Below are 16,310 nucleotides of genomic sequence, written 5' to 3' on the forward strand. Positions count from 1 at the left end.
GTCCACCATGTTCGTTACTACAAAGTGCCAACAGTACACTATGCATGCAGATTGTTGCTGACCTTGAACCTGGCCATGCAACACTTCACCAGTTTAGTCACTGGGCAGTTGTTAGAGAATTTGTCTGTTCGGATATTGCACACGATTCCATTTATGTTGGCTCAATGCAAATGGTTTACACAGTTTACACTTCAGTTCTGCTTTTGGCTTTTCTTCGTTCTACGAGTCACGTCTCAGGCTGAAAGAATGTCAATACAGATCTGGGCTGGTGTTTGATTTGCCCAATCATATATGGTATTTGCTTCCCAGTAAATATTGAAACTTCTGTTGCATTTATTCTAGGGATGCACCGAATCCAGGATTTGGTTCGGGATTCGGCCTTTTTCAGCAGGATTCGGATTTGGCATATGCAAATTAGGGGCGGGGAGGGAAATGGTGTGACCTTTTTGTCACAAAATAAGGAAGTAAAAAATGTTTTCCCCTTTCCACTCCTAATTTGCATATGCAAATTAGGGTTCGGGTTCGGTATTTGGCCGAATCTTTTGCGAAGGATTCGGGGGTTCAGCTGAATCCAAAATAGATGATTCGGTACAGCCCTAATTTATTCTAACAGTGGCATCATGATTTAATAATGGCATAATGATTTCCCTTTTAGCGTCACAAATCCTTTAGGTACTGTTATAATATTTTCCATTCATTAGGATAGCAATGAACGTTAGCAATGAGCAGATAATTGGCCCATTACATAGAAGGCATTGCACAGCTCCGCCCCAGATGGTTCTTGTTTCTCTGTGTAAAGAACACTATCCCCATTTCCTATAGTTATTGAAGGTCTTAGTCACAAACTTTTGATATATCTCCAAACACCATCTGTCCAAGGTCTCATCCTGTGGTTCTGTCTTGGTATAAATGTATTTGATAGACTGAGAATATAGCCTGATGACCAGTAACATCAATTTAAAAAAAAAATTGTTAGTATACCACAAACAAAAAATCACCAAGACTAATTAAACTTTAAAATCGCACAGCCTTTATTAAGAAAAAACTTACTGAAACTCCGCTTGCGCTCCTCTTCAGAAAAGGCGATCCGGCAATCCATCGTGTGGCGCACGAGTTCTCCTCCCCGCCTTCCTTATAGGAGATAGCCAGGGAAAAGAAATCGAGCTCCACACAATGGATCGCCACCCTGTTGCCTTTTCTGAAGCGGCATTTTGGTTATTTCTCAATAAAGGCTGTGCAATTTTCTTGGTGGGTTTTTTTCCATGGTATACTTACGAATTTTTTAAAAAAATTTTTTTGATGTTACTGGTCCTTTAAAACATAAGTAATCATTTAAAACAAGTGAATGTAAAATTGATGAGGATGCTATTCTAAGCACTTTTACTATGTATATTTATTATTATTTTTTTCATTCCAAATTAATAATACTTGTACTGTTAACATCAATAAATTTTGTTACAGCAGCGCCATCTGCTGCACTTTTTTTGACCAGTCTGACCACCAAGTAGTCAAGAAAGTTGTCAGGACAAATAAAAAGGACCGGTTTCTGGTTAGGAAAGATTTGAAAAAGGTTTCCAATTTTTTTCCTAAGCAGAAGAACATCAGAGCAGCCTCTTTCTTTCTCCTGACAACTTCCTTGACTATTTGGTGGTCAGACTGGTCAAAAAAATGACCAGTAGGTGGCGCTGCTGTAACAAAATTAATTTATATTAACAGTATTAACATGTATCTTTTAATATCTTGGAATTAAAAAAATGAATGAATGTACATTGCAAAAGTGCTTAGAATAGCCCCTTATTAGTGTTACATTCACTTATTTTTAAGGTTTACGTATCCTTTAAGGCAGATATCTAACCCAACTGTGCATCTTTCATTTCCATAGCTGACTCCTCCAGTGTTAGCAGCCTGACTCTATCCAGCGGGCACACCAAACGTATTGCTTTCTTGTTTGATTCTACCCTCACTGCCTTTTTGATGATGGGAAACCTTTCCCCGGTATGTATTTGTAATTGTATTTTCTGCTGGCTTAGTAACCACGACTGAAATGACCCTGTGTATCCACTTAGTCACCCGCCAGTTGGTACAGTCTGTGGATAAACTCTTTTTCTCCTTCCATTTGATGCAGATTTATCAAAATGTGAGCTCACCACAAAAAAATTCACTCACTCACTGTTCATCCCTGTGGGATTTTTAGAATCGTATTTATCAATGCATGAAGATTGAACCATTTGATAAATATGATTCTGAAAATCCTATAGGAATGAATAGAAACTGGGGGACTTTCTTCCCTGTAATTAGCTTCAATCTCACATTTTAATAAATCTGCTTTATGTGCTCTAGCTCCCATAAAGGTTCCGTGGGTTTGCACTTTGTCCCTATACTGTTACATGGCCATTAGGATGCCAGGCAAAACCATGGAGGGTCATGAAGCTTTATTAGACCTCACAGCTTTGCTCTTTTAGGGCTGCCGTTTATACTGAGTAGTCAAATGCTGACAGTTCTTAACACTTCAACCTTTCATTCTTAAGATTGTTTAAAAAAACACATACAGTAACTTACTATTTTCTCAAACATTTTATCTTTTACAGAACCTAAAGAGTCACGCAGTTACCATGTTTGAAGTTGGCAAACTGTCAGATGAGTCTTTGGACAGCTTTCTTGTTGAGCTTGAAAAGGTAACACGTGACCAGGCAGATCCAGCAACACTCTGGTCTCTGTAAATCAGAGATCCTTTTATTTCTCTATAGGGTTTTGCCATATTTTCTTCTAAAAAAAATTAACAGCTTATGCGCTGTAGACATACGGCTGACATGGTACTGTCGAGTTTTTCTTTTTATGTTTAACACTTTTCCAAAAGCCACTAAACACTGCACATAAAAAAGCTTATCTACGCAAATGGGGTTAACCCAAAGGGTTACATTATAAGTGGGCTTGTACACCGTCTGCACACTAGACCAGTAGGTCTTTCCAGCTGACACAAGGTCACCCATTCCGATTAGAAGAAAAGAGGTTCCGGCTAAATATTGGGAAGGGGTTTGTTACAGTGAGAGCTGTGAAGATGTGGAATTGTCTCCCTGAATCAGTGGTACAGGCTGATACATTAGATAGGTATAAGAAGGGGTTGGATGGTGTTTAGCAAGTGAGGGAATACAGGGATATGGAAGATAGCTCATAGTACAAGTTGATCCAGGGACTGGTCCAATTGCCATTTTGGAGTCAGGATTTTTTCCCCCTCTGAGGCAAATTGGTGAGGCTTCATATGGGATTTATTTGTTGCCTTCCTCAGGATCAACTATCAGTTAGGCAGGTTATATTTAGACTTGATGGTGTGTCTTTATTTCAACCTAACTTACTATTTTACTATGTTAAGACTGGTGCTTCAGGGATGTTACTTTGCTTGCCTAGAGATTGGGTAGGCACATTGGTGATGTGCAAAAGTGGATTTTAGAATGTATTGGTCGTTTGCAGACATGAGAAATATTCACCAGGGAAGAACCTTTAGAAAGCACTATCCACCATGTTTGTCATCTTCTTTCCCTAGGTTCAAAGCACAGGGGAAGGGGAAGCCCAGAGATACTTTGATCATGCACTTACATTGAGAAACACTATCCTTTTTCTACGGCATAACAAGGATCTTGTGGCACAACCTGAGCAAGTGAACACAGGTACAGAATTCTCTTCATATATACAGACTATACGGATACAGAACATACGGATGGCCCGATAGACTTTTATCACTATTCGGATTAATCTTTTAAGATCCTTGTAGCAGTTAATGTATTGTTTTACAAAGATTTTGTTTAGGGATGCACTGAATCCACTGTTTGGGATTCGTCCAAATCCTGAATCCTTCGTCAAAGATTCGGCCAAACCCCCAAATCCCTTGTGAAAGAATCGTCTGAATTCTGCGTGAAAGATTCGGCCGAATCCTTTGTGAAATATTCGGCTGAATACCGAACCAAATCCCAATTTGCATATGAAAATTAGAAGCGGGAAAGGAAAAATCCTGCTGGAAAAAGGCCGAATCCTGGATTCAGTGGATACCTAATTTTGTTGCAAATGTCAATTCTAATATTATTTTGTTGGAGAAAACGTACAAAACGTATAAATATGATTTACACCAACACAATGGCACTTTTTCTTTTGCATAATTGCAGTTATACACTCAGTACTGATATCATCGCACTCAATAGCCTCTATACTGTTCTGTTCTTATATGTGAATAATTGTTGCTTAGGTTTACCTCTGGATCTCCTGAGATGTGAAAGCCTTTTGGGATTGGATCCTGCCACATGCAGTAGAGTCCTAAACAAGAACTATGTGCTTTTGGTTTCCATGGCACCCCTAACAAATGAGATCCGGCCAATCAGCAGCTGCACCCCTCAGGTATGCCTTAACCCTGATCAAAGTAATTGGACCGTATAAAATGATCACAAATTCCCATAAGGTCTCTATTTCTATATAACCTCTAGATGGCACTGCAGCGCATAGTATATTTCTTGTTGAAGTAACTGTTGGTATAGTTATGGGATCCGTTATCTAGAAAGCTCCAAATTACAGAATGGCCATCTCCCATAGACTCAATTTTATCCAAATAATCAACATTTTTAAAAATGACTTCCTTTTTTTCTGTGCTACTAAAACAGTACCTTGTACTTGATCCAAACTAAGATATAATTAATCCTTTTTGGAAGCAAAACCAGCCTGTTGGGTTTATTTAATGTTTAAATGATTTTCTAGTGAATGTATGAAGATCCAAATGATGGAAAGATCCATTATCTGGAAAACCCCAGGTCCCGGGCATTCTGGGTAACGGGTCCCGTAGCTGTGTTTGCTAGAGTGCAATTGTAATAGGGTTAGCAGACCCCTGTGACTGAGGAAGAGCCCAGTGGGGAATGTGCAATATGAATATATTCTGTATGTCCGTTTTTTTTCCTGAAGTTTTGTGCATCTTAAAATAAACAATAGAAAATATTAATGGTAGACATTACTGGGAGTGATTCATCTCTGCACATAAGAGATGGATTAACATTGGAACGGGTTTGTCATGGTCATTTATCAATTCATATTTTAGTAAGAGCTCTTGTTAAAGGGATCTATTAGCGGCTTGGCAAAGAAATATATATGATTATTATTAATGTATAATCAGCTACAATAAATGCTTCACTCTCAAAATAATTCATTTGTCTTTCCAAATACCCTTCCTCAAAAGATTTGAACAAAAGCTGGAATGAATCCAGACCCTAGTATGTATGCATATTCATATTTGTGCAAAATCCCCCGAAAATGAACATTCTTGTATATTTGCATGTTAGCATATGTCGAGAGCTACCATGTTGCTTGTCTCTGACAGCTGCAATACTGCATTGACAGCCAAATAACTACAGAATTCCCTGTAGCCTTGCACCACTGGAACTATTTATTTTGCAGTTAAGAGAGAATATCTGAACTGAGGCAAGCCACCAAGTACTTATCTGCCAGGGACATCAACACATGGGTTTTTTTTTTGTTGCTGTGTATTTTCAAAATGCCCGTGGTAGTGTGGGTTAAATTAAAAGAACAGTAACACCAAAAAATTAACGTGTTTTAAAACAATGGCTGTATAGTGTACTGTTGCCCTTCACTGGTAAAACTGATGTATTTGCTTCAGAAACACTAATATAGTTTATATAAACAAGCTGCTGTGTAGCCATGGGGGCAGCCATTCAAGCACAGGATACACAGTAGATAACAGATAAGTTTTGAAGAATCCCATTGTATACTACAGAGTGTTATCAGTATCCTGTGCCTTGTCTCCTTTTCCAGCTTTGAATGGCGGCCCAATGGCTACACTGCAGCTTGTTTACATAAACTATAGTAGTACTTATCTGTTATCTACTGTGTATCCTGTGCTTGAATGGCTGCCCCCATGGCTACACAGCAGCTTGTTTATATAAACTATAGTAGTACTTATCTGTTATCTACTGTGTATCCTGTGCTTGAATGGCTGCCCCCATGGCTACACAGCAGCTTGTTTATATAAACTATAGTAGTACTTATCTGGTATCTACTGTGTATCCTGTGCTTGAATGGCTGCCCCATGGCTACACAGCAGCTTGTTCATATAAACTATAGTAGTACTTATCTGTTATCTACTGTGTATCCTGTGCTTGAATGGCTGCCCCCATGGCTACACAGCAGCTTGTTTATATAAACTATAGTAGTACTTATCTGTTATCTACTGTGTATCCTGTGCTTGAATGGCTGCCCCCATGGCTACACATCAGCTTGTTTATATGAACTATAGTAGTACTTATCTGTTATCTACTGTGTATCCTGTGCTTGAATGGCTGCCCCCATGGCTACACAGCAGCTTGTTTATATAAACTATAGTAGTACTTATCTGTTATCTACTGTGTATCCTGTGCTTGAATGGCTGCCCCCATGGCTACACAGCAGCTTGTTTATATAAACTATAGTAGTACTTATCTGTTATCTACTGTGTATCCTGTGCTTGAATGGCTGCCCCCATGGCTACACAGCAGCTTGTTTATATAAACTATAGTAGTACTTATCTGTTATCTACTGTGTATCCTGTGCTTGAATGGCTGCCCCCATGGCTACACAGCAGCTTGTTTATATAAACTATAGTAGTACTTATCTGTTATCTACTGTGTATCCTGTGCTTGAATGGCTGCCCCCATGGCTACACAGCAGCTTGTTTATATAAACTATAGTAGTACTTATCTGTTATCTACTGTGTATCCTGTGCTTGAATGGCTGCCCCCATGGCTACACAGCAGCTTGTTCATATAAACTATAGTAGTACTTATCTGTTATCTACTGTGTATCCTGTGCTTGAATGGCTGCCCCCATGGCTACACAGCCGCTTGTTTATAAAAACTGTAGTAACATTTCTAAAACAAACACACCAGTTTTACCAGTGCAGGGCAACAGTGCCTTATATTTCTATTACTTTAAACATGTATTGAATATATTGTTTTGAACACACAAATCTTTTTCTTTTTTTGTGTGTGTAGCATATTGGACCTGCTATTCCTGAAATTAGCTCCATATGGTTTAAACTCTACATTTATCACGTATGTGGTCAAGGACCCCCATCACTTCTGTTATCAAAAGGAACCAGGCTCAGGAAACTGCCAGATCCGTTTCAGGTAAGGAGATTGGATACTTGTTGATTTCCAAATCCATTGTCGCAAAAATCCTCATTTGACAATATGATCCCAGTATAACATAGGGCAAGGCAATGTATCAATGCAATACTCTCTATAGTATTCATTTAAGCAGAGCAAATATGACAGCTAGCCTACTATTGTACCTCCATATATTTCGAGATGTGTATTCTGATTACAGGGTAGGGCCTAGCTTAAGCAGAGGAGATAATAGATTTACAAATAATTAAGCAGTTACCAACATGTTTGTGTATATATATATAACAAACAAGGGAAAGTTGTGCTCAACACTAGTTTTTAAAAACATTAGGCGGGGGTGCAATGAGGGTGTGACCACAAAATACATATAGACAAATAGAAGAGTCCTCTGCACTCAACCCATTATCAATATATTTAAGACAGAGACATTTTGTGCATACTGCTACTGAAAAATGCCTTACCCTTTAAACAACACAGGGATTGTTTGTCCATATATTGCAATATATTTAAGCTGGCCAACTACGTCAAAGTCATCCCATATCTGGCCAGTCCTATGCTTAATTTTATCTGATTCATTAAGAATTCTATTGCTTCATTATACATTTTACAAAGGGACTAGGTATTACCTGCAACTTAACTTGCTGCTTTCAAAGTAAACCTCCCAAACTTGGCTGCCCTTTTATTAGACACCAGTGGGATCACCTGACTATAGTTGGAGGGGGTGGGAGCTACAACATGGAGCTGGTCACTGCTCTTGTAAAACTATAACAAACAAGGGAAAGTTGTGCTCACCACTAGTTTTTAAAAACATTAGGCGGGAGTGCAATGAGGGTGTGACCACAAAATACATATAGACAAATACAAGATTCCTCTGCACTCAACCCATTATCAATATATTTAAGACAGAGACATTTTGTGCATACTGCTACTGAAAAATGCCTTACCCTTTAAACAAAACAGGGATTGTTTGTCCATATATTGCAATATATTTAAGCTGGCCCAGTATAACATAGGGCAAGGCAATGTATCAATGCAATACTCTCTATAGTATTCATTTAAGCAGAGCAAATATGACAGCTAGCCTACTATTGTACCTCCATATATTTCGAGATGTGTATTCTGATTACAGGGTAGGGCCTAGCTTAAGCAGAGGAGATAATAGATTTACAAATAATTAAGCAGTTACCAACATGTTTGTGTGTGTGTGTGTGTGTGTGTGTGTGTGTGTGTGTGTGTGTGTATATATATATATATATATATATATATATATATATATATATATATATATATATATATATATATATATATATATATATATATATATATATATATGTAATATACAGATGCACAGCACTGTTGAAGCTATGAAAATGAAATGCATTCATACAAAAAGCAAATTATTGATATTCCAGGTCACAACCAAAGACTGGATCATAGAACATACCCAGGTGCTGTATACGGCAACCTTGGGCTATTGTATTGCTCTCATTATATATTTTTTTATCATTCGTTACTGTTTAGAGCAGAATGCAACTTGAGCTCAGTTGCCAGTGACATAGGGGCAAATTCAGTAAACGACGAATTGCCTAACGCTAGCGTTAATTCGCTAGCGTAGCGCATTTTCGTCAATTGCCGATTCACTATCGGACGCTGGCGTAAATTCGCTAGTGTTACTTCGCACACTTAGACCTGGCGAATTTGCGCAACGGACGTAACTACGCAAATTCACTGACGCACGAATTTTTCTGAACACTACCTTTTACGCCAGACTTCCTTCACCACCTTAGACCAGGCGAAGTACAATAGAGTAGATAGGGATTGCTTCAAAAAAAGTTAAAAAATTTTCTAAGTCCCAAGAAACGCTGGCGTTTTTTCTTTTTTATGGGTGATAGGCTGAAAAAGATCGAAAAAATTTTTTGGGGCTCCCCTCCTTCCCCCCTACATTTCCTAACTCATGGCAACTTAACTATACAGTGGGCACATGTGTAGGGCAAAATAAAATAAAAATTTGATTTGCTGTTTTGAAGGTTTCCCAGGCTTGTGTAGTGCTGCTACATATTCCTCCATTGTAACTTCAATTTGGCGCCGTATGCAAATTAAGCATCGCTTGCGTAACTTCGCTTTGCATGGCGAATTAATGCTAGCACAACCTTACGCTTCCCCTGAGCGCAACTTCAGATTTTAGTGAATTTGCGTAGCGCTGGCGAAAATACGCCTGGCGAAGTGCGGCGAAGCAGACGCTGGCACAACTACGAATTTTAGTGAATTTGCCCCATAGTACCATGAATTTCTCTCATATGCACGTGCTGTTTATTTCTTGTAGATGTACGACAGGTTGCTGATAACTTCGTGGGGACATGATCCCGGTGTAGTACCTACGTCTAATGTATTAGTCATGCTCAATGATGCTTTGACTCACTCTGCAGTTCTCATTCAGGTATGTTGTGTATGTTGTGAAACTAGTCATGCTTATAAATAGGCTATATTTTCTCTAGATAGAGGTGGCCACACACTGGCTGATCTGCTAAAGGGATACTGTTGAGGGAAATTTTTTTTTTTTTTCACAATGCATCAGTTAATAGGGCTGCTCCAGCAGATTTCTGCACTGAAATCCATTTTTTAAAAGAGCAAACACATTTTTTTTTATTTGTTTATAAAGGATAAGTAAACCTTAAAAATAAGTGAGTGCACAATTGATGAGGGTGTTATTCCAAGCACTTTTTCAATGTACAATCATTATTCATTTATGTTTTTAATTCCAAGATATTAAAGGATTCAGTGAATTTTGTTACAACAGCTCCACCTGCTGGTCATTTTCTGACCTCCAAGTAGTCAAAGAAGTTGTCAGGAGAAAGAAAGAGGCTGCTCTGATGTTTTTCTGCTTAGGAAAAAAAATTATAAACCTTCCTCAAATCTTTCCTAAGCAGAAAAACACCAGAGCAGCCTCTTTCTTTCTCCTGACAACTTCCTTGACTACTTGGTGGTCAGACTGGTCAGATAATGACCAGCAGGTGGCGCTGCTGTAACCAAATTCATTCATGTTAACAGTAGAGTCCTGCGTGGAACCAATTTCTAGGACCCGACCCGAACCGCAGCCTGCATATTTACCCACTTTGATCCGCGACCCAGACCCGCAATTGTCTTATCCGCAACTTGCCGACCACCATCAAACAGGAAGTGATGTTGCTGCAAACCACAAGTGATGTCATCAAAAGTAGGCGCGGACAGACACGTTTTGTAAAACTTTAAAAGGAGTAAAATATAGACAATATTACATAAGATAAGAAATTTAGATGAGACCCGCGACCCACAGACCCGCATCTATACCTACACCTGAAAATCCTCCCCTCATTCCGCAGGGTGCCCGTTTTTTTTGCCCGTAACCTGCGGGTACCTGACCCGCTGCAGGACTCTAGTTAACAGTATATGTATCCTTAAATATCTTGGAATAAAAAAAAAAAAGAATAATGAATGTACATTGCAAAAGTGCATGGAATAGCCCCCTCATCAATTTTACATTCACTTATTTTTAAGGCTTACTTATCCTTTAAGATCATGATGAAATTATTATACAAATGGCTTTTCATGATTGCTCTATCCTCTATCTTTTCTTTGATGCTGTGGTTGAAGGGAATACAATATGAGTTCTATTTGTACAGGGGCATGGACTTCATGGTATGGGAGAAACTGCACACGTGCCCTTCCCTTTTGATGAAGAAGAACTACAAGGAGGTAACAGAAGTTCTGCTGCTAAATACTTTTTATTTTTTATATTTATATATATATATACAGGTTTATGTTTAACTATAAAGCACAGTAAAACACTAAGTAATGTTATTGGCTCGGCAATACCAATATCATCTGTCTTCAACATCATATTTGGTGATCAACACCTTCACTGATCTGAGGAAAGGGCTCATAAATGGTCCCATGGCTGACGGGTAAATTGTTTTCTTCCCCCCTGTATCAACAGAATTCTCCAGTGTTAACATGGGGGTACACAAAGCCTTTAAAATATTAGGGGACAAGCTGGATTTGGAGCATTTCTGTGGCTATATTACAATGCTGAACCCTTCCAGACCTCATGTGAGCCAGAGGAGACTGAGCGACGCTTCCGATGGAAAAGGTAGGTCACCGCTTCCGACTGAATAGTCTCATGAGGATTTACTAATAGCGCCACTAGTAAGGTGATCTGGTATCCCATTATAGACCTCTCACAGGATCACAATCCAAGAGCTGCAGTTTCTACCAATAAAGCTAAAAGCTCTGCAGCTTTCAGATTAAGGAAAGAGAGAATAGGAAGAGATCTGGGCCTCTTAAACTGATGTTCTCCCCACAAATTTATAACTATAAACTCTGCCAAAGCCAACTCCGGTATCTTTACTTTGGTACTGGTATTTATTGAATGCCCTTTGTGTATCTGAAGGGTTTACTGGTGCCCAGAAACCTGTCACTTGATCATGTTTCCTTTTCAAACATAATGGTTGGAGAAAAGTTGGCTTTTTCACTTATACTGTACTAATGACCTCTTGTGACTGTACGGATGGGCGAATTTGACCCGTTTAGTTTTGCCAAAAAATTCCCTCTGGCGAAATGTCGCCGACGCCCATTAAAGTCTATGGGCATCAAAAAAATTTTGATGCGTGGCGAAATTTTTTTGACACACGACGCCATACAGGTCTGTGGGCGTCATTTTTGCGGCGAAACAAGACGAAAATATTCGCCCATCCCTACTTTTTTGACAATCTGTAAATCCACTCTTACGCCCCTCCTTGGTACCTATATGTGGGCTCATTGGCCAAGTTGAATATGGGAAGAGCTACATATACCTGCGACCCTATTTGTGAAATCCATTAAGGCAAAACCAAAAGACTGCAAGAGAAACTGCCATCTGTTGAACTGTAGACCAATGTTATAGTTTATCCCTGATGCTGCTCAATAGCTGTAGCTGTAGGTATAGCAGTACTGCTTGTGTAAGTTCAGTTATCAGTAATACACTGCAAACAACTTATTCTGCCATGCAGATGACCCATCTCTAGCCTTCCGTTCAGATGTCAACAGCAGCACAGAATCCTTTGAGCTTGTGAGTGAGGAGACTGCAATCGATTCAGGAATGAAAGCACATGAAGGTAGGTAGATTTAGCAATGACTGAGCATGAAGGTAGGTAGATTTAGCAATGACAGAGCAGGAAGGTAGGTAGATTTAACAATGACAGAGCATGAAGGTAGGTAGATTTAGGAATGACAGAGCATGAAGGTAGGTAGATTTAGGAATGACAGAGCATGAAGGTAGGTAGATTTAGGAATGACAGAGCATGAAGGTAGGTAGATTTAGGAATGACAGAGCATGAAGGTAGGTAGATTTAGGAATGACAGAGCAGGAAGGTAGGTAGATTTAGGAATGACAGAGCATGAAGGTAGGTAGATTTAGGAATGACAGAGCATGAAGGTAGGTAGATTTAGGAATGACAGAGCATGAAGGTAGGTAGATTTAGCAATGACTGAGCATGAAGGTAGGTAGATTTAGGAATGACAGAGCAGGAAGGTAGGTAGATTTAGGAATGACAGATCATGAAGGTAGGTAGATTTAGGAATGACCGAGCATGAAGGTAGGTAGATTTAGCAATGACAGAGCATTAAAGTGGACCTGTCACCCAGACACACAAATCTGTATAATAAAAGTCCTTTTCCAATTAAACATGAAATCCAATTTCTATTTTTTATTTAAGTATTCATAGCTGTTGTAAGCTCATTTAAAAATCTCAGCTATCAATCAAATATTGTCTGCCCCGCCTCTATGCCATGGGCATAGAGGCGGGGCAGACAATTACTTTCAATTTCAATTCAGCACTTCCTACATGTCACTGCTCTCCACACATTCAGCCATTCTCTTCACCATTTAATTGTGTAGCCAGTACATGGGGATGGACATCAGGTTACACATTATGTTGCACAAACAAGATTCTGAGATTATACAAGGCTTGTCTTAATAACAGTTAATAACTTAATAACAAAATGGCTCCCGTCTGCTTGTTATATTTATGAATTCCCAGATTGAAGGAAAACAAGATACAAATAATGTATATAGTGTAATTAAAGTTCATTTTGCTGGACTAATGTGATAAAATAGGATTTTGAATATTTTTTTTTGGGTGACGGGTCCCCTTTAAGGTAGGTAGATTTAGCAATGACTGAGCATGAAGGTAGGTAGATTTAGGAATGACCGAGCATGAAGGTAGGTAGATTTAGCAATGACAGAGCATGAAGGTAGGTAGATTTAGCAATGACCGTTTTTTCACAAATCGTGAAAGAAAAGCCAACTTGATTTTTAGGGATGCACCGAATCCACTATTTTGGATTCGGCCGAACCCCCGAATCCTTCACAAAGGATTCGACCGAACCGAATCCGGATCCTAATTTGTATATGCAAATTAGGGGTGGGAAGGGGAAAACATTCTTTACTTCCTTGTTTTGTGACAAAAAGTCATGTGATTTCCCTCTCTGCCCCTAATTTGCATATACAAATTAGGATTCAGGTTCGGCCGGACAGAAGGATTTGGCCGAATCCGAACCCTGCTGAAAAAGGCCTAATCCCAAACCGAATCCTGGATTCGGTGCATCCCTATTGATTTTTGATAAATCAGCCCCTGAGTAACAAGTTATTTTACTTCCAATCACAATGGATTTCAGTCGGAGCCGGTAAAGAATATAAACTGAGTGGGACTTCTGGCTTAAATCAAAGGCTTCTGTGTGATCACCTACTGCACAGAGTTAATCCAGTCTCTCCGTATTCTTTCACATGCAAAGCCACTGGCAGCACAAGCCCAGTCTCATAGCTGAGTGACGTCACCAAAATTCCTTCCTGTTCTCTCCCCGCTGCCTCGGACGCACAGGAGTCGCGTTACAACCTTCTTAAACATTCTGCGCACGCTTGTGTCCCAGTCTATCCCGCCCACCAGCCAATAGAAATCCAAATTTTTAAAAATGATTTCCTTTTTCTCTGTAATAATAACAGTAGTTTGTATTTGATCCCAACTAAGATATAATTAATCCTTATTGGAAGCAAAACCAGCCTATTGGGTTTATTTAATGTTTACATGAATTTCTAGTAGATTTAAGGCATGAAGACCCAAATTACAGAAAAATTCATTATCTGGAAAACCCCAGGTCCCGAGCATTCTGGATAACAGGTCCCGTACCTGTACTGACATTTTGAGTCCACCGTGATCACGGTTGCATTTCGTTTCCATAAAAATATTAATCTGTCGGCTCTACACAGAATGTATTTAGTCTCCATCAAGCTGTATTTGCATTGGATTTATTGAGACAGAAGAAACAGAATAACACTACATTTCTTTTGTTATTAAAGTATCAATGGTTGAAAAAGACTGGGTGCCCCTGGAGCTCTGCTATGGAATCCCCCTGTTTGCTTCAGAACTGAATCAGATGGTTTGTAAGAAGATTGCTGCACACGGGCTCTGTGGGAAGGAGAGGTAACTGCCCTTATATGTGATACAGTTACATCATAAAACTCTGGTATCTCTCCAGCTCAACAATAAGCAGAAGGAAAGGCTAAAAACTAAGTAAGCTTTATCAGAAAGGTCTATTTAAATACACCAGTCAACCCTCAAAGTAATGCTGCTCTGAGCCCTCTGTCAAAAGAAACAGCACATTTCTTTCCTTCTATTGTGTACTCATGGGCTTCTGTATCAGACTTCCTGTTTTCAGCTTATACCTCCAGGGCTAGGGCTTGAGCATGCTCAGTTTGCTCCTCTCTCCCTCCTCCCCTCCCTGCTGTAATCTGAGCCCAGAGCTATAAGTGAGCAGGGAGAGACTCAGACAGGAAGTGATGACACACTAAGCTAATATGTCAGCTGCTATCCTAAACAAACAGAAAGCTTTTAGAGCTTTTTACTCAGGGAGGGTAAAACATTCTACAGAATAAATATAGCATTCTAGCTTGCACTATTGCAGCTAATCTATTGGCAATAAAATGCCTCTGTAGGGAAGAATATATGATTTATATCCCACTTTCTCAGTTTTCCATAGATGTTTATGACACCTCTTTCAGTTTAGGCTTGTCTGATCTTGTCTGCTGCAAGAGTCACTGGCCACAACCCTCTTATAACTGCAGCATTCGTGTGATCATCATGTAAGGGACATGCATATGGCGTGCCCTAAAATCCAAGGGCATGTGGACCTATTTCAGTGGTAGTGACTAGTAGTTTCTGCAACAAGAATAAGCCGATCCGGTTGCAAATGTGCAGAGAGAAACCTCTGTGTTCGGTACAGTTCAGCACTAACATCCCTTTAGTTTGCTCTAAGTCAATAAGCCAGAGAGATAGATACCTTAAAGCTATGGCAGCGTAGGCATTTGCTTTTACGAAGTACAATTCAGCAGGGACAGCCCCCTAAGTTTGCTCATAGTCTGTACAGAGAGATCCCATAAAACTATGGCAGCATAGTTATTCCCCTGTACTAAGCACAATTCAGCAGGAACAGCCCCCTAAGTTTGCTCATAGTCTGTACAGAGAGAACCCATAAAACTATGGCAGCATAAGTATTCCCCTGTACTAAGCACAGTTCAGCAGGAACAGTCCATAAGTTTGCTCATAGTCTGTACAGAGAGATCCCATAAAACTATGACAGCATAGGTATTCCCTGTACTAAGCACAATTCAGCAGGAACATCCCCCTAAGTTTGTTCATAGTCTGTACAGAGAGATACCATAAAACTATGGCAGCATAGGTATTCCTCTGTACTAAGCACAATTCAGCAGGAACAGTCCCTAAGTTTGCTCATAGAAAGATACCATAAAACTATGGCAGCATAAGTATTCCTCTGTACTAAGCACAGTTCAGCAGGAACAGCCCCCTAAGTTTGCTCATAGTCTGTACAGAGAGATCCCATAAAACTATGACAGCATAGGTATTCCCTGTACTAAGCACAATTCAGCAGGAACATCCCCCTAAGTTTGTTCATAGTCTGTACAGAGAGATACCATAAACCTATGGCAGCATAGGTATTCCTCTGTACTAAGCACAATTCAGCAGGAACAGTCCCTAAGTTTGCTCATAGAAAGATACCATAAAACTATGGCAGCATAAGTATTCCTCTGTACTAAGCACAATTCAGCAGGAACATTAGAATATTGTGTCC

At 39.5% G+C, this 16,310-nt stretch overlaps 1 protein-coding gene across 2 annotated transcripts in view; it reads left to right on the forward strand.

Annotated features, from left to right (window-relative positions):
- The window catches only part of LOC108718604 (protein FAM91A1), a 46,469-nt gene that overhangs the window by 26,734 nt on the left and 3,425 nt on the right, over positions 1-16,310 (forward strand). Inside the window, exons 13-22 of one of the 2 annotated variants that reach the window (XM_041566631.1) lie at positions 1,883-1,995; positions 2,589-2,675; positions 3,542-3,665; positions 4,238-4,386; positions 7,020-7,154; positions 9,475-9,588; positions 10,811-10,883; positions 11,125-11,277; positions 12,176-12,280; positions 14,521-14,644. In XM_041566631.1, coding sequence (XP_041422565.1) covers positions 1,883-1,995; positions 2,589-2,675; positions 3,542-3,665; positions 4,238-4,386; positions 7,020-7,154; positions 9,475-9,588; positions 10,811-10,883; positions 11,125-11,277; positions 12,176-12,280; positions 14,521-14,644 — 1,177 coding nt within the window. The remainder of the gene's footprint in view (positions 1-1,882; positions 1,996-2,588; positions 2,676-3,541; positions 3,666-4,237; positions 4,387-7,019; positions 7,155-9,474; positions 9,589-10,810; positions 10,884-11,124; positions 11,278-12,175; positions 12,281-14,520; positions 14,645-16,310) is intronic. The other variant, XM_041566632.1, reaches the window with a different exon arrangement.

The sequence above is a fragment of the Xenopus laevis genome, chromosome 6L (genome assembly GCF_017654675.1).
Source record: "Xenopus laevis strain J_2021 chromosome 6L, Xenopus_laevis_v10.1, whole genome shotgun sequence".
Lineage (NCBI taxonomy): Eukaryota > Metazoa > Chordata > Amphibia > Anura > Pipidae > Xenopus > Xenopus laevis.